Source organism: Podarcis bocagei (genome assembly GCF_964188305.1).
Source record: "Podarcis bocagei genome assembly, chromosome: 3".
Classification (NCBI taxonomy): domain Eukaryota; kingdom Metazoa; phylum Chordata; class Lepidosauria; order Squamata; family Lacertidae; genus Podarcis; species Podarcis bocagei.
This window is the reverse complement of record NC_138127.1, coordinates 75,275,226-75,293,346: the sequence shown is the minus strand read 5'-3', so window position 1 is coordinate 75,293,346 and position 18,121 is coordinate 75,275,226. Positions and strand designations below refer to the sequence as shown.

General features: G+C 40.7%; 2 protein-coding genes across 4 annotated transcripts in view; one reads left to right on the top strand and one right to left on the bottom strand.

The window, feature by feature from the left end:
- The window catches only part of BABAM2 (BRISC and BRCA1 A complex member 2), a 135,663-nt gene extending 118,022 nt beyond the window's left edge, over positions 1–17,641 (bottom strand). Inside the window, exons 1-4 of the mRNA XM_081186464.1 lie at positions 17,560–17,641; positions 15,077–15,229; positions 9,893–9,969; positions 3,252–3,346 (exon numbers count right to left, since the gene is read on the bottom strand). Of these exons, the coding sequence (XP_081042590.1) occupies positions 3,252–3,346; positions 9,893–9,969; positions 15,077–15,204 (300 nt within the window). The 5' untranslated portion in view covers positions 15,205–15,229; positions 17,560–17,641. The remainder of the gene's footprint in view (positions 1–3,251; positions 3,347–9,892; positions 9,970–15,076; positions 15,230–17,559) is intronic.
- Positions 17,642–17,772: 131 nt separating this feature from the next.
- Positions 17,773–18,121, top strand: part of RBKS (ribokinase) — a 78,278-nt gene continuing 77,929 nt past the window's right edge. The window contains exon 1 of one of the 3 annotated variants that reach the window (XM_081186466.1): positions 17,773–18,062. In XM_081186466.1, coding sequence (XP_081042592.1) covers positions 17,791–18,062 — 272 coding nt within the window. In that variant the 5' untranslated portion in view covers positions 17,773–17,790. The remainder of the gene's footprint in view (positions 18,063–18,121) is intronic. The other 2 variants (XM_081186467.1, XM_081186465.1) reach the window with 2 other exon arrangements.

Sequence of the window (18,121 nt, the reverse complement as noted above, 5' to 3'; positions counted from 1 at the left end):
GTCCACTTCACAGGAAGTATCAGAATCAGTTTATATGTTACAGCTTTAGGCATACACTTAAAATATCTAAACATACACCTGAAATGTAAAAATGTGAAAGTTACAGACAGGTGTTTGCAAACACCTGTAGTAGGCAGGCACACTGGTCGGGGAATTAGGACAGGCCAACCCTTTGGCAATAAGAACATAAGAGCAGCTCTGCTGGGCCACACAAAAAGCCCATCTGGTCCAGCATTTTGTTCCCAATAGCAGCCAAACAGATGCCTATGGAATGCCCACAAGCAGGACATGAGCTCAACAGCACACTGCTGCTTATGTTCTCCAGGAACTGGTATTCAAAAACATACTGCCTCTGAGTCTCAAAATAGTATTCAGTCCTGACTAGTAGCCACTGATAGCCATATTCTTCATGAATTGGTCTAACCTCCTGTTCAAGTTGGCAGCTGTAACTACATCCCGTGGAAGCAAATTCTGTACTGAAAAGCTCTGTGTGAAATAGCACCTTCTTCTGCCCATCCTGAATTTCACTTCATTCAGCTTCACTGGACAATCCTGGGTTCTACTATTATGAAAGAGGGAGAAAATTGTATCTGTATTCAGTGTCTCCGCAACAGCCATAGTTTTTATGCACCTCTAACATGTCCTCTAACCTTCCCCCCCCCCAATAAGTCCCCTTCCTCATAGAGAATTACTCCAGGATCACTGATCCTTTTAGTTGCTCTTTTCTGCAGTCTCAGAGTCTCTGTGTAATGTATGAAAGTAGCTCTGAATATACTACAAATTATTTAACATTCAAATTGTAACCATGCAGTGTGTCCCCTTAAGTGTACACAACCAACAGTTGGCTAGTATTTCTTGTTTTCATAGTCTGAAATAGACTTGATCAACCAAACTTATACTTAAAAGTAATTGCTATTCACATACAGATGGCAACCATTTTCTGCATGCTCAATTGATGAGCGACCACCAATTGGCCTGGCTCCTTTTGGACCCAGAAGATGGGCTCTCTATAGATGCTCGCAGGGGCCAGGAACAGAACCCCAGCGCAAAATGGTCGCCGCCTATAAATCAGCTTGCCTCTAAGTAAGCAGACTTTGGATGAAAGTGTAGATGGGAAAAGTTTTACAACTTCTACCCCAATACAACATATTATTGGTTTCCTTTTCCAATTATAAAATGTCAAAAATCAAGGCAAACTGTATTGCTATATAGGGGAAAAATCAAAACAAAAAGGAACCCCTGTAAGAAAGATATTTCTGTTCCAAGTAGAACAGAAGTTACAAACTGAAAAAAAAATTTTTTTAAGGGGATTAACTACAGCTAATTATTTCCTAAATGACATGCACTAATCAGACAAATTACATGTTTTACTTGCACATTCGCAAGCAGTTACTTTCTCTCTGGAAAAATTCTTATGGTCCAATAATTAGAACCTAAAGGGCACAGAATTGCTAATTTCAATGATTTCTCATTAAAAAATGAAATTAAAAGGCAGGAATTGGAAAGATACTTCTTTTCAACTTGCAAAATGTGCTTCTAGGAGACTCACTGCCTCCTAGCTAAGCTTCAACATTGGTTGCATACACAAACTGTGGCTTAGCATAGGGCAGCTAAACTACAGCCCTCCAGATATTGCTGGATTAGAACTCCCCTCCTTGACCATTGGTCATGCTTCCTGGGGCTGATGGGAGTTGGAGTCCAACATCTGGAGAGCCACATGCTAGTTACCCCTTGCTTTGCACTACTGTATATGGATAAGACTACTGCATTTATATAAATGTATTACTTGGGTGACACCAGATCCTTATCTGTAGCAATGGAACAGTTTCTTTCCATAATATAAACACAGTGCAACAAAAACAGTTCCTGAAGGGAGGGATGATCTGTTTACCACCTTAGACAATGACATCCCTTTTTTTTGAAGGGCTGTCCATCTAGCATACTTGATTCTTGCATCCTCCCTTCCTGAAAGCATGCCTATCCTTATTACAAAACACACACTTAAATCTTCAGCTTTCAGAGTGTTGCCTAACATGATGAAACCTGGAGTACACCTTCACTTCACGTCCATGCTTCAAGGTATGAATACAGAACCTCACCCTCACAAATAGTACTTTCTGTACTATAGAATTAGCCCTTCTTAAAACCTATACAATGTTTATTAGAGGGAAGTCTAACCTATTATTAGGCCTACAGCAAGGCGTTTTACAATGAGAGGGCTAAAGACATCAGATGAAACATCTCCCATGGCCTCTACTTCTAATCTTCCCGAATGAATACTGTTCCATGCCTTTGGTCTCTACGACTCCACTCCCGCAATTGCAAGAGATGGTTATGTGGAAAGAGTTCCTCAGAGTTCCCCAATACAATATCCTACCCATATAAGAACTAAACCCTTCTTAGCCTTGAAAGGCCTGCTGTCTCAAGGCAAGAATGTTGTGGTCCACAAAAATGAAAAATGGATTGATCATGAAAGGCAGAAAAGTGACAGTGGAAGTCCAGCTCAATAACAGTAGCAGGAAAAACAGATAACTCATCAGAAAAGGAAAGATTACAATGTGATCACTTTAAGGGCCATGTGGCAGCAGATTTCTTAAAAAAAAAAAAAAGTAGAAGTATTGAAAACCCAGAGGAATATGCAAACTTTTTCAGCAGATGTCACAACAGGCAATGGAAGTCTCTCTCCAGGATTGTAGTTTTTAGCTAACTGTAATGTATTCTCTACGAAAACTAACAGTTACCACAATTATTCAATCAGTATGCTATAGAAAAAATGACCAACTATTGACAGCACCCTGATTCACGAAATTTAGGCAAAATCTAGTTTACATTAGGATAATAAAAGAACATACATGTATTAAGAGAGCAGCGAAAATGCAAGACTGAAAATCTTTGTTGGGTTTGCAAATTTCAGTTCAACTTTTTTAAATTGGTTTTGTGCGTTTTCAGCCCGCTGCTGCAACCAATAGCTGAAGGTACTTATTAATTATAATTATAATAATTCAACCACATCATTAGCAAAATGCAGTTAAAAATACAGAACACATTATAATACAAAGAATCCACTAACAACAATTAGAGCAATAAATAAGCAACTTAGCCCCACCACCAAATGCCTGCCAGCACAGGCAAGGCTTGCCAATATGAAGGTGGGTGAACACACGTCATTCCAGAGCTTGAGGGCCACGGATAAGCAGCCAAGCAGGTGTCTGTATAAATGACAGCACACAAAACACTAGAGATGTACTCACATGTAAAGCTGAGGGATCAGGAAGGAACTCCGCATCCTCTCCAAAGATGAAGTCAGGAGGCAGTTCTGGATAGTAGGCATTAAAAATTATATCCCCTAAAACAAGCAAACAAGTAAGGAAATAGCTTAACTACCACAATAGCAAAGAAAAGTCTATACACACTGACTGCATTCAGGTGCAATGCAAGTCCATGGTGAGGCTAAACTATTAGCATTAGCTAAAGCACTTTCTGTAAGAGAACTATACTTAAAAGTCTCCCACATCTTAGTCCAGAAGATGTATTGGCTCCTTAAAATACTGTTCTAATGGAAAAAATATGTTACTATGAACCTGTCATATAATATAATATTAATGCTACCTTTGAAGACCATTTGGAAACTGCAGTTGCTCTAGAATTATTGTTGATATTTTTATTAAAATTTATTAGATAGACACTTTATCTCGTTGCAGGCAACCCAATGCAGAGGTCAGACTAAAACTATCCATCACAGTGACTCCCAACTGGTTTCCAGGCTAGTTGATACACGAAGAGCCACCTGCTGCCAAGTGTGTACCTGTCCAGGTACGCAGGTCATCACCCAAGTCCCTGTTTCATGTTCTGCAACCATAGGCTAGTTTAGGCAATCCCAGTACTGTTTCTTTTATTGCCCTCAGATTACAGAACAGCTTCCCAAGGGAGACTCAGCTGGTCCCTTCCCTGGCATCCTTTCTGATACAGTACAAGCAAAATGCTTCTCTCTTCCAGAGAACCCTTGAGAAGCAAGGGCTAACCCACTTCAATTGTAACTTTTTGTTCTCTTACTTATTACTTCTTTGTGTGTGTGTTTTTTGTTATCTTTTAAGCTCCCTGGGTGCCTTTGAGGACAGAATTAGTCAGATATACATTTTAAACATAAGGAACACATGGGTGCAAGGCTTTGCGTCCCTGCCCCTTTGCCCACATGTATGAAACTCATTTGCTGTTCCAATATAGATCAGAGGTTGCCAACCTTTGTGGACCAGTGGGAACATTATGAATTTTGAGAACACGCTTTGGGAGCCAAGTGAGTGTGTCATAGCGCAAGGCTGCTTGGGGGAGGGGAGGATGGCAGAACACAAAATTAGAGAGCATACTAGAAAAGGTTTAGTCAATTTCTGGCTGACACATACTGTTAAAGGCACAATAACCCTTTATCCCTCAATGCCAACACTAAATCAAAGCCTAGGCTATCATCCTGTACCCACACTTATTGTGCAGTAGTATTTGCAGAAAATTACTTTTAGGGTCTACCTGATCTCAAGACAAGCCCGCCACGGTAAAGATGCATCCAGGTTGCTAGGGAAAAGGAAGGGCAAACTACAGAGATTCCAAGGACTATAACATGAGATAAAAGCAGAAAAAAGCACACTAAATGGGAGTACGAAAAAGCAGCCCTTTACAACCCCAGGGACTCCTATTGCAAACAACTCACCAATAACATCTCTTACCCATTGGCTAAAAACACTGACAAGCAGGAGCAGTCAGGCTGGCTCATTTCACAGAAATCACTTAGAAGGGTACCTGCACATTTTACTTCCTAACTTTCTTACTAGGAGGGCTAAATACTATTTTTTTTTATGAAAGATCAGAGCATGGGTCCCTGGCTCAGGGTGCCAGGGAAGACTCTGTAGGTGTCATGGTGCCCATGGGCACTGTGTTGTAGACCCTCGATTCTAGATTGTAACTGTATTATATTCATTACAATTCATTTGTGGTTAAATGATTCAAGGTTACCTGAATCCAAGCCTCTGTTTTTTAAACTGCTGGTTCTTATATGGTTGTGCTCTGTTAATTATATGCTTATTATACTGTATTTTCTACTACAAGCAGCTTTGGTTTTAACAGGAAAGTGGAGTATAAACATAGCACAGAATAAACTAAACTACATCTGCAAAGTGCTAATCTTTCTTAATAGATCACAACAAGGATTGATAGCCTTGGCAAAATTGGTATTTGATGAAGTTCAAGAGACTATGAAACAAGGACAGACAATAAATCTAAGTGACATAAATGTGCAGTTTGGAGGGATTTGTTCACATTTGAATGCCAAGGAACTTTAAACAATTAGGGAACAGTGTAAACTAGCTATCAGTTTCGATACAAGATGCACTGTGTTCAATACAAGATGCACTGTGTTGCCACAAAGTCAATTCCTAACACGGTAAATTCAGTTTCCCCATTGACTTCCAGGGAGAGAAAAAGTCAAAACAGTGGTACTTCCCAAATGCCAACTGATTAACACACCAGAATAAGCTACCTGGATTTGAAGTATGGCAGCTGTTGTGAATGATAATTTGGAGGAGGAAAACTGATCTCTTACAAAGAGGATGCAGTGGTTAGCCGCAAAGGAAGTAGGCACTTCAGCTTGTACTCAGCACCAATCTCACAAGACAAAACCATGAACACTTCAAAATGTTCCTGTTACGACATTCAGTGACCATTTTTCATAGAATTATTCTGCTTTCAAAAGATAACAGCCACACATCTAGCAACAGGATGTTTGGTGTTCCTGTACACTGTTGTCTGCTTATAGTAATAATTTCCACAAGTGCCAATTATGAATGTCCTTTGCCCATCAAAAAACATTTTGTTCTGAACCACAAACACTGTCATTCATAATGCTTCCACATATTAACAATTTTCATCTGCTACTTATTTGCAGCTATATCACATCTATATTTGCATGGGTTTAAATATGCATTCTCTCTTAGCATAGATTTTTCATTTGAGTAGATCTGACTCAAAAAAACTTGCTGCCAATCTTGCTGGATTTGTAAAGAGAGGCCTGTGTAATATTGGGAAGTTGTTATATTCAGCAGACCATAACACTGAAGTATATTCTTTCTCGGTACTGTTGCAATCCTATAAGGACCCAACAATAACCATCATGGGGCAGGTCTCACCTGTTGCTTTGTAACTGTTTTAATATTTTGTGCATCACAGTCTTGTCACCTCCAACTTCACCACCATCCTGTACTGTAGGCTAGGTTAAAATAGCAAACATCATATAGACAGCTCCATGGATGAACAGGGTTTGAACTGAGGTCTCATCGTGCCTTGGTCATGCTGGATGAGGCTGAGAAGTATTGGAGTCTAATTACATACGAAGAGTACATATGAAGTACATAGGTTCCCCAGGCTAGTTTAAGAGCAGTACGACTTTTTTTAAAAATCATTGATGTGAAATCTTTTTCTTCATTGTATATATCCAAATACATGGAACTATGCCACTGGAATTTTACCTGATATCACAGAAAAAGCCTAATGTTTTGTTTCAGACAATTCAGATTCTGTTTTGTGACATAAGATGTTAAAAAATTCATAAATTGCCCAAATAATTATTCCTTTTCAGATATAATGCAGTTAGGAAAAAGCTGCCACCCGAGTTTATGTGTAATCTCAACATTTAAACTGTATAAACACGTACTCTGGATGATAAAACATTTCCTACATTTTAGGAACACATAAGCTTCTATGCTCTACTAAAATACATAGACTACTTGCTACTTGTTTTCCAGTTGTCTTTTACTGACAATTCAGAAAGCCAGTCTTAGCAACTAGTATAAGATGGTAGAATATAATTTTCTTCTTCTCAGCGATTACATGAGTATATATGAAATAGAAAAAAGGTGCAAGAGTAGCGGTTCAACAATTTACATTAGCTTACAGTATGTTCCTCTTGTTCAGATATATTGGTGCAGCTTGCACAGGTCAGAGGCCACCCAGGCACCTTAGAAATAACGTATCATTCTCATTGGGTGGCCATTTAAACATGAATGACAGAGGCTAGTAAACACCAATACAAAGAGACCTGTGCATGTTCAGGCAACTGAGAACGAAGCCCTTGAACTAGCATGAAATAGACGACTTATAAGGCTAAGGCAGTGTACACACCAGAATGGTAATACGCACGTGCGTCACACAGATCTGATTTTTCCATGCAAGCTTTTGTGCATGTCTGACAACAGAGGAGAACTTTCAAATGAACTTTGTCTCAAGAGATTTTTGTTTTCCAGCTACACTACTGGGCAGTGCTTGAGGGAATGTATTTATATTGTGTGCTGTTGTCCCCTTGCCTCAATTAATACTTCCTCAATCACTCCAAGTTCAGGAAATCTGAGGGTCACTGTGGGAATGCATGCAAGTATTTGTTCACCTGTGCCTAACACATTTTTTTAAATCTTTTTTTAGATACGGGTTTTCCAATAGACCATATTACACAAAACACTGGGTTTATTAAAAGAATTCCAATTGTGTTTGCCCCACTTTATCCATCAATTGGGAATGTCCAAATTAAACAGGGGGTAGGGAGCAATGTCTGCCACTTGGATGAGGACAATGACATGTGAATGTGAAAAACATGCACACCTCAAATCCACTTTAAACTGCTGTGTGTACACAGCCAAAAAGACTAACATCAAGCAAATCAATGGCTAAGCCCTCTTCTACAGAGTAAATACTGATTTTTGAAAAATTATTTCTACACGAGGCCCAAAGAAGTCACCTGTCTGAATCTCCCACATGACAGCAAGTCATGAAAAATGATTCCCCTCATTAATATGGGACTTGGTTCATTTTGTCTAACTATCTGATATATTTTAATAAACTTACCTGGAGAAAGAATTACGTAATGAATGCTAGTGTGTCATGAGGATATTCACACCCTACCTTGAAACAGAAGCTTGGATAAGATCAGCTTCATGTCCTTTGTATATGAGCTCCCTATGGATATTCTAGAATCTGATAGCTGGCTACCAAACCAAGCAATACTCACGACCGCTGGGAGGAGCACAGAGAGAAGAAACATCATGGTGCATATATAACAGTGAAACTGGGTGCCTTCATCTTCCCCAGCTGTAATAAAACATGCCTCTCTCATATAGGTCTCTACAGCCACAGCAGGCGCTGTAACTCACCAACAGTTTGACCTTACCCTCAATGACACACTCTCCCATTGTTTCTTGAGAAAGACGGATGCCAACAACTCATAGCCTTTTTAGGAAATGAGCATCACATTTGGTCATTTACAGCAATAAAGAAATTAAAAGCTATACTTGCTCCTTTGTTTCCTGATGCCATTTTTCTTTCATGTGACTTGCACAATTAACAGTTTCAAAGATCTCAATCTAATATAAAACCACACACAGGCAACAGAATGAACTCCAAAAGCAGTAACCCACAAAACCAGATGCTACCACATCATGTAAGATGCCATCTTTAACTCCACTGAATTAGATGTTTCCACCACTGATGTAATAGGTTTGGATTGCATCTTAGGGGGTGATTCACTGGCCACTTCCCACTTGCTTTCTCCCAGTGACTTCAAAACACTTTCTTGGTTTATGGCCCACTTTAAGAGTGATGTGATGTGGAGTGTGTGAGAGTGATGTAGTCCAAACTGAGATCTGTCAACCAACGCCTGTACAGAAGAGACACTCACTAGAAAAGCTTCACCATTGGAACAACAACTGTCCACAAAAAGCAACCAAAAAGATCAATAGAATTAGAAACTCTCCTAAAATAGAGCCCCACATAATGCCAGAGACTGATGACTGCACAGAAGAGAGCTGAGACCTTTGGAAACCTGCCTGCCAGGCTCAATTCCTCCACCTCCCAGGACTAAGGACCTGGGCATACATCCCTCAAGGCCAAATACCTTCCCCAGAAGGGACTCCACTGGGTTTGCTACACAGGCAGATTTTTTTTATTCTCCAGCTGCAACAGGGACAGATCTACTAGACCAACTGCCAGATCATGTCAGCTGCAGGAGAGACGAGCCCTCGTGGTTTAAAAAGACTGCACTGGAGGGGAGACCTGCCCTTCAGTGCCTCATCCAATCTTGCCTCCCCATTCCCTGCACTGCACTCTCTCCTCAAGCCAGGCATTTCTTGGATGCAGAACAAGGGCTGCAATGGCTGCTGTCGTGAGAGCCAGTTCCATAAAGCCTGGAAGCTTTAACAAGGTTGGTTAACAAACTGGTAAAAGGGAATCAATGCACATGCATATTTTAACAGATATAGAAGATGCAACAGAAACACCTCTACTCTGTTTATTTAAAACATGTGTTACCCCACTCTTCAACTTTACAACTCCCAAGGCAGCTTAACAATACATGGGGAGGAATACAACATCATGCTAAGACCATCAGAGCAATCATTTTGCCTTGCCAGATGGGAAAAACCCCATCCCTCCTTCCCCTGTATGATGTTCTGGTTATTTTCCTGACACCCTCTACCCCGTGAGCTGACTTCAGGGGACATGGGGGTGGGAGGGAGAAAGCCTCATTGCATGAGCAGTACTCATTGTGCAGGGTTTCTGCTAATGGGACTCACTGGTTCAATTACGTTCATTAAAAATACACAAATAACCAAATGATCAGCATATTAAAAAATAAACACATTGCTAAAAGCAACAGAAATGAATTTTCATAAACCACCACAATTAGAACAGAGTTAACAAACATTATCTAAAACATTTAGGGGATAGAAATGTCTTCTATCAGTCTTGTACCAAATGAGGGTTCAGCACCATGAAAGCCTCCCTGGGGAGAGCATTCCATACAACAGGCACTTTCCCGTTAGTCTCCCCAGTTAGTAGTTGACTTTAAAGTTTGAGCACTTACATTTTAGTGTTTCTCCAGCATATGGAATATGCAACTTAAAGCGATCACAGCTGGGCCCAAGAGTCAAGGACATGCAGCTAGAAGGGAAAGAAGATAGAATTGAAGGACCAAGATGCACACAATATCAGAGTCTGATCAATGAGCAACACATGCCCAGATTAAATGAGAAAGGCATTAGATAAAAGCATAAGAAAACCAAAGTAATCAGAAATCTGAAAGCCATGATTGGTGTCAGTTTTTATTTACTGTAAAGCACTCAAAGTATGTAAAGTACTTTAGAAATAAAAGCACAGTACAGAATCTCTTGTCCATTCCAGTTGCTCCTGTTACCAAATAAAAGTAGAAAACTGCTCCTCATCCACATTTCCTTATGTGTTCTTCAATACCTTTATTGTTGTTAGCCGCTCTGAGCTCGGCTTCAGCTGGGGAGGGCGGGATATAAATAAAAGTTGTTGTTGTTGTTGTTGTTGTTGTTGTTGTTGTTGTTGTTATTATTATTATTATTATTATTATTATTATTATTATTATTATTATTAATGGCTCCTGTCCAAAAAGAAAAGAGCAATGGCTGCAACAGTTCCTCCATATATTGCATGTGGACTTGCTTTCTCTCAAGGAAAACATCCCCATAATATAATAAAATACCTAATACATACCTCAGATGGCTATTACGGCTGCAGTCCTATGAACTGCCATAGGTGGGAGTTCAATGAATACAGTGGGGGGTTACATAAAAGTAAACATGCATAGGATTCACTTGCCTCTTTAGTAAGCCATTCAATAACCTTCTCAACCCTTTATTAACTGACTTTTATACGATACAAGGAATTATTCTGGGTCGTTGTCACATTTATGCTATAGCCTTGCTGTATTCGGGGTTTTTCCTTGAAGTTTTCATTTATAAATATGTATGTCTTTATTATCTTATATAACATCAGACTTCCTCCCCACCCCACTTCACACATCTGACAAAAAATTCAAAAAGGTTGATTTTAAAAAAACCCAAAGCCGTTTGGGGATTCTCTGTGAAGAGCTGCCAATAGGGATGATCTAAAAATAACTCCAGCGTACTGCCATGGGCACCTTTGGCCATGCTCAGTGTCACTGCTCACCACTAAACAGTCATCACATGTCCCCAAGATGTAGAGAGGGAGGAGAGAGTTGGCAGTGGATACAGAATCAAAATCAAGCAGTGAGTGACCACCAGTGCATGAGAGGGTTGCACCCCAAGCAGAAACACTGGCCTGTGAATAATTTCCCTCGTGGTCTACCATTAAAGGCTCCACATTTAAGTTTCGCCCCAGCATGGCCCAATATTCTAAACACCTATTCAAACTCATGGACAGATCCATCTTTTGCACTGAACTCCCAACATCCATTGAAACGATCACAAATGCATGACATTTAACTTCACAAGTTCCCTATAACACATCAGCAGCAGATTATTGCTTATTGGACATCATACTGAGCTGTAGCTTGACATGTGATTCCAATCTTCCTTGTAAATCATAGATTTGAAGAGTGTTTAGCCCAGCCTCATGTTCAGAGCTAGAGCATACCTAATAAAAGGTTGTCCCCACCCCTGTAAGTAATTGGGTTCCTTGTCAAACTGATCTTTCAGGTATTTCTTCCAAGGTCTCATTAAAATCTACCTTCCTATAACTTGCAGCCATCAATCTAGTCCTGCTGTCTGGGGCAGCAGAGGACAAGTCTTTGCTCTCTTCATTTGACAGCTCTTCAAACATCTGAAGAATGCAATCATGCCCACTGTCCCTGCACCCTTGTCTTCTCATCTTCTAGATAAACATACCCAGTTGAAATAAAAAAGGTATTTCTGATTTTGCAAATAAACCACTTCATTTAGTTCACTACAGAATAGCAGGGGGAGAAAGGATAATATACTTTACGGTGTAATAGAGAGAATAATAAGAGCATCCTTAAAAGCAACACTAAGTATTTTCCAGGCTGTTAAGATTCTGCTTTTTAAAAAACATGTATATATATATATATAAATACTGGTCTAGAAATGAGAGCTAACAGCAGCTGCGGCTACATTTTGTCAAATTACTTTTTGATAAAGCTACACAAGAGATTTCAAAAGCAGGTACTTTCTGAGCAAAAAGTATTAGTTAGCAAAATACTTTTAAGGAGCTACAAATGCTGTCAAGAGAAAAGGAAGTAGTAGTGAGAAAATTGAGCATTAATAGTGGTTCCCAAGATATAAATCAAATAGATGCAGGCACCATACAAGAAAACTGAAGCATATCCTGCAACATTTCCTGGTTGTGTAAAGTCGTATCTTGCTTGCTTTTGCTCTGCCCCCATCCACAGAGTAGAGAAAGCTTATCCACAAGTTTGCCGTATCATATTATGAGCCTTCTGTAACAGTAGTTCTAAAATATTAAACTCTGGGTGCTTTGGGGGGAGAAAGTGTCTTGAAGTTGTCCAAGTTACACATTAAGATACTTAAAGGCAAGCTCAAACTCATTTCACAAAACCAACACAGCTGTGTTAGCACCAAAAAAATAAGATTTGGAAATAAGACTGCCCCTCACTACTATGCTAAATAATGGCAGAAATACAGTTAGCAAGGGGTTCCGCTTATCTAGGCTAAATAGACAGTTGCCTTGTTGTAGCAGAGTTTAACTCTGCCTGATGGATCAAGTTTGCAGTCTGAGAGTGCTCCTGGATCCTGTAGGCTCCAAGAAGCCAAGGTAGCAGCCATGGCCAGAAAAATTTACATCATGCTTTGGCTAGTATACCAGCTGGACTGTCTCCTAGAAAAGGCCACCACTATGCATGCCAGTATCAACTTTGGACTGGACTACTGCAACGTACTATATGCGAGGATGTTTTCAGACACTTTGATCAGTACAGAGTGCAGAAGATAGAGTTCGTGATTCAGATGAACCAGGATTATTCACTGGTTGTCAATTAATTTCCAAGACTATTTCAAAGTGTTTCTTTTACCTTGATGCCTGTCCCCTTTTAAATTTTTAGCCAAGCCTGTAAAGCTGAATGCGCACAAGTTAAATGTATTTAAGTTGCGAGTTATCTGTGTTGAAATGATACGGTCATTATGCCTGGTAGCCAATGACAGTCTTATCTTTCAAGCCACTTTCAAAGATGTGGCTATCATCACATCTTTAACTAAGTGCTGTGTGCAAAAGTGCATCCTTTAGTCTGCCCTGTATCTGATGACCCTTTCTTCTAATATTATGATAGAGAGAACATAACATATCTTTCTCCACACAATGCATAATCTCTCACACACCTACCATGTCTAACCTTATTCACCTTTTTTACAAGCTAAAAAGACACAGATGTTGTAACCTGTCCTTGAGCCCCTTCCTTGATCATTTGGCTGCCTTTTTCTGCAACTTTTCCAGCTCTGCAAAATCCTTTCTGAGACATGGTGACCAAAACTGTACACAGTATTCCAAGTGTGGTTATTTGGTATTGTTTTGCCAGTTTTATTTTATTTATTCCTTTTCTAATTACACCCAATGTGGAATTTGTACCTTTTCAATAGTGATGCCTAGATTTGCAATTCACCGCCCAGGTGAGCCACACCTGGCTCCCTCTTTCAGATGAACATGTATGACTTAGGCAGTGGTCAACTTCGGTAGTTTTGAATCTCGCTACTGCTGGTGTTTCAATTTATTTATTTATTTTACTATTTTTTATGAATTTGTTGGTTGGTCGTTGTTTATTTTTATCTTATTATGGGTATTATTAGTCACCTTAGGTGTCTTTAAATAGGCTGAAAGAGACGGCATAAAATATTTAAATAAAATAGGTTACAGGGGAGTTTCCCAGAAAAAGCAAGACCTATTCTATATTAAAATTATATGAGCAAATCCCTAGGTTAAGAACGTGCTTATTATGTTGTGTGAGCTGTGCTCAATTATTCCCCACAGCTCAGAAATGTCAGCTGTCAGAACAGACCCACTAATGAAGAAATCAGCACAGAAACATGTCATAGTGTTCGTGCTTGACAGCAGTGTCAGCCACTGAAATTTATTACTATTGCTTCTCTAGACTTGTGGTTGTGGCTGATACAACACCAAGTTATACTGAGGGTTCATTGGGCATCAGTAATGTATGCAAAGTTACAGCTACCATCCTACATCTACTGGTGGCCTTCTGGCCAGGTAGAAGAGTCATGTTTAGGAACATAGTTCACCTAGTTCAATACATTGTATGGAAGCAGCATTCCAGGGTTTCAGATAGGGGTATTTTCCCTATGTAAAGATTTTGGAGACTGAACCTTGGACCTTTTGCTTGCAAAGCATGCACTATATCACTAAGCTGCAGTTCTTTCCTAAAATAAAAGTTCTTCCTCAGCCCAATCCTAGTCCTGAAGGTAAAAAAGGTAAAGGACCCCTGGACAAATAAAACTAGTCAAATTTGACTATGGGGTTTGGTGCTCATCTCCGCTTTCAGGCTGAGGGAGCCGGTGTTTGCCCGCAGACAGTTTTTTCGGGTCATGTGGCCAGCATGACTAAACTGATTCTGGTGCACGGAATACCGTGGCAAGTGCCAGAGTGCATGGAAATGCAGTTTACCTTCCTGCTGCAGCGGTACCTATTTATCTACTTGTGCTGGTATGCTTTTGAACTGCTAGGTTGGCAGGTCCTGGGCAAAGCAACGGGAGCTCACCCCGTTGCATGGATTTGAACTGCTGACCTTACGATCAGCAAGCCCAAGAGGCTCAGTGGTTTAGACCACAGCACCACCCGTGTCCCTAGATCTAGTGCTAAACCTCCATCTAGCATTATTGCCAACAGTAAAAGATGAAAGGTGGTATTCAACAACAAGAAAATTCTTACACAATATAACTAGCATTTAACAGTAACATCTTAAGAAAAGTTAACTTTGGGGAAGCCCTATTTTTCAGATTATGTATAGCCAAATAATTAAGACAGGCATTTAGGGTTGGATACAAAACCAAATGTGATATGGAAATGAAATGCTCAAACACATTAGATTCATTTCTGAAATCAATTACCAAGCTCTACCAATGAATAATAATATTAAATCCAATTGTGTTGCACTACACATCACGATTTCTATAGCCTTGCTAAAACTTCTTAAATTTCTTCATTCCAAACAAATTGAATGTGATTACTGACAACAAAAATTGGCACACAGACATTATTTGAATTCATTGAGGGCACTTACCCAGATTTCAGATCTGTAATCCTTAAACAGTTAGTTGCATCCAATCCTACTTTTCCATTCCTGACCACATTAGAAACAAAAGGAGAAAGTGCTGGAGATATTCTGTGCAAAGCAACTTCAGGGGACATCCTAATCTGCAAGGTGCACACAGTTCTGCAAAGGAAAAATAATTGTGAACGTATCAAAGAGTAGCCACACCATTTCTATACATATTTTAAAAGAGACGACTCTTGAGACCTGACACACAAGGCAGGGCCAAAGACAAGGCAAGCAAGGAAAGGATGATGAAAGCAAGCAACTTTTTAAAAAAGGCTGATGCAAGTAGGGGCCAAGGGAAAGGAAATGGAAGCAAAGCCTGCTGGGAACAGGGGGCACATTTGGGCTAGCTGCTGCCCATCCACTTGGCTATGGTCCATAGTTATAGCCACACAACCATTTGCACTCCTAATATTTAGTAAGCATCTCACTCATAAAACATGGTTCTCTCATTTTGTTCAGTGGTCCATTATAAAATACAACACAACTTATGACCTAACAAGATGAGAATAGCCCACCACTGACTTGATAAATCTTCTGGTTCTGCTGGTTGCTTGGGGTGACAAAAGCAGAGGTGGAGGGGTGATTGTCAGGCTCTTGGCAGACAACTGTATCCAGCTGATGGGCTGTGCTCAACTCAGTGTGTCACCAGTTGTGCAGGCCTGATAGTTACTTCAGCAGTTGGACAGTGCCCTTTTTATCAATCTCTCAATGAGCTTAGTGACCATTAACACATTTTAAAGTTTACCAGAGTATAAAATTTACCTACCATTCCAAACAATTTACTAAAATACCTTGTTAAGTCAGAACCGAGATCAAATATGCTGTGCTTATTATTTTTATCCAAATAAAATTGAAAAAAAATATTGGGAGAAAAGTGTCTCTTAGTAACAATAGAAAACTTAACGTGCTTTGAATTTCTGCCCAAATACTACATATGAGATTGCATTAAACTTTGTAAGTAGTATATAACAATATTCATATAAAAGTGCAGAAGACTACAGTGCTGCAAACAAAACTGAACATTTCAGAAATAAGATAAATGGTTAAATGTCATGGAATCATTTCCCACTTTTATTTATAGATTCATAAATTTATAAATTGTTTACACAACCCTCACATGGAGCTGTCTTATCCCAAGTCAGAGCACTGGTCTGTCTAGCCCAGTACTGTCAACTCTGACTGGAAGCAGTTCTTCAAGCTCCTATCCTCATATCGATGGTAGGCAGCTGGCACTTGTTTTTGTAGGGCACCCTTACCTTTGACAGCTATGTGTTGTAAAACTCAACAGTTTTCCTCAACGTAACATAAAATACTCATACTTGGCATGCACAGATAGCTGTTCAAGCGCCGAACGCACACTTCACACACGTCATATCACAACAACCTTACACGGTAGACTAGAATTATTATACCTGTTTCCCAATTTTGAAATGTTAAAATGACTAAAATTAGTGAAATGTATAAACCTGAAAAGTGTGTGTGTCCGTGTATACTTAAAAGAATTATTATACCCATGATTCTAGATTGAGGTAGGTAGCTGTGTTGGTCTGACGCAGTCGAAATAAATAAAGAGTTTTTTTTGGTCCAGTAGCACCTTAGAGACCAACTAAGTTTGTTCTGGGTACAGTGGTACCTCAGGTTAAGAACTCAATTCGTTCTGGAGGTCCATTCTTAACCTGAAACTGTTCTTAACCTGAGGTACCACTTTAGCTAATGGGGCGTCCTGCTGCCGCCGCCATGCGATATCTGTTCTCATCCTGAAGCAAAGTTCTTAACCCGAGGTATTATTTCTGGGTTAGCAGAGTCTGTAACCTGAAGCGTCTGTAACCCGAGGTACCACTGTATAAGCTTTTATGTGGTCTCTAAGGTGCTACTGGACCAATTTTTTATTTATTTATTATACCCATATTGCAGATGCAGCGGATCCAGTTAAACGGCTGCTTAAGCTCATGGCAGAGATGATGCCTGAGCCAGGGGACTTATCCACTACAACTGGCTTTCTACCTGTAGCAAGAATGAGTGGCACATGAGCCCAGCAAGGGCACCAGCTGCTGCAACCCTGCAATCTATTAAGAAACACAGGAAACGGGTATTATGAGCAGCAGTATTGATTCATAAATTAACAGCACCTACAAGTAAGTGCAGCACAAGCCTTACACACAATTGGTAGTGGCTGTTTCCTATAAAACGGTCTCCGCCCGTCAAATGCCCAGGTCTGAGGGGTTGCTGTTCCTCCCCCCCCCCCCCAGCCAAGCCAAGCCCCTTCCTTCATGCTTTGCTCCCCTAATAAGAAGAGAAAGAGGAGGGGTGGAGAAACCCCACCAGCATCCACCCACCCCACCCAGCCTGAAGGGGAACCGTCTTTGGCCCCCACCCCACCCCCTGTTGCTGTGTGTAAAGGGAGACTGCACGGGGGGGGGGGGGAGAAGTACGGGCAAACAAACCTCCAAGAAACCCAGCAGCTGCGACTCGCCTTGCCCCGCGCGCCTGCGTAGACCCTCCCACTCCGCCCAGCACGCTCCTGCGTGCGCGCCCGCGTGCCAATCTCCTGCAGAAAAGCCCGATAGGCAGTTTTTTTAAAAAAAGGAAAATCGGGGCTTCCGTGGATATATAGGCGACTAAAGCGCGCCTGAAAAAAAAAATTCGCGCCCGTTAGAACGGGCAGCAGAGTTATAATGGGGTGCTCTGCTAACGGTGTGCTGAGCTCGCTCCGCAGTCGAAGTTCGGGAAAGCGCAAAGTAAAAACTCAGGCGCCTTGGCGGGCGCACATAGCGGGCAGGCGAAGGACCCCCCTGTGGCAAAGCGGGGTGAGCGGTGGTTGGAGAGCTAGTGCCCAGGCAGCTCAGGTAGATGCGAGTCAGGTTAGGTGCTGTGGTCCTAAACCTCTCTCTGACATGGCAGCTGCTGAGGTCGTGGTGGTGGGATCCTGTATGACTGATCTGGTGAGGTTAGTATGGCAAATGGGATCCTCTGCTGCTGCTGCTGCTGCGCCCCCTGTTTTACCAG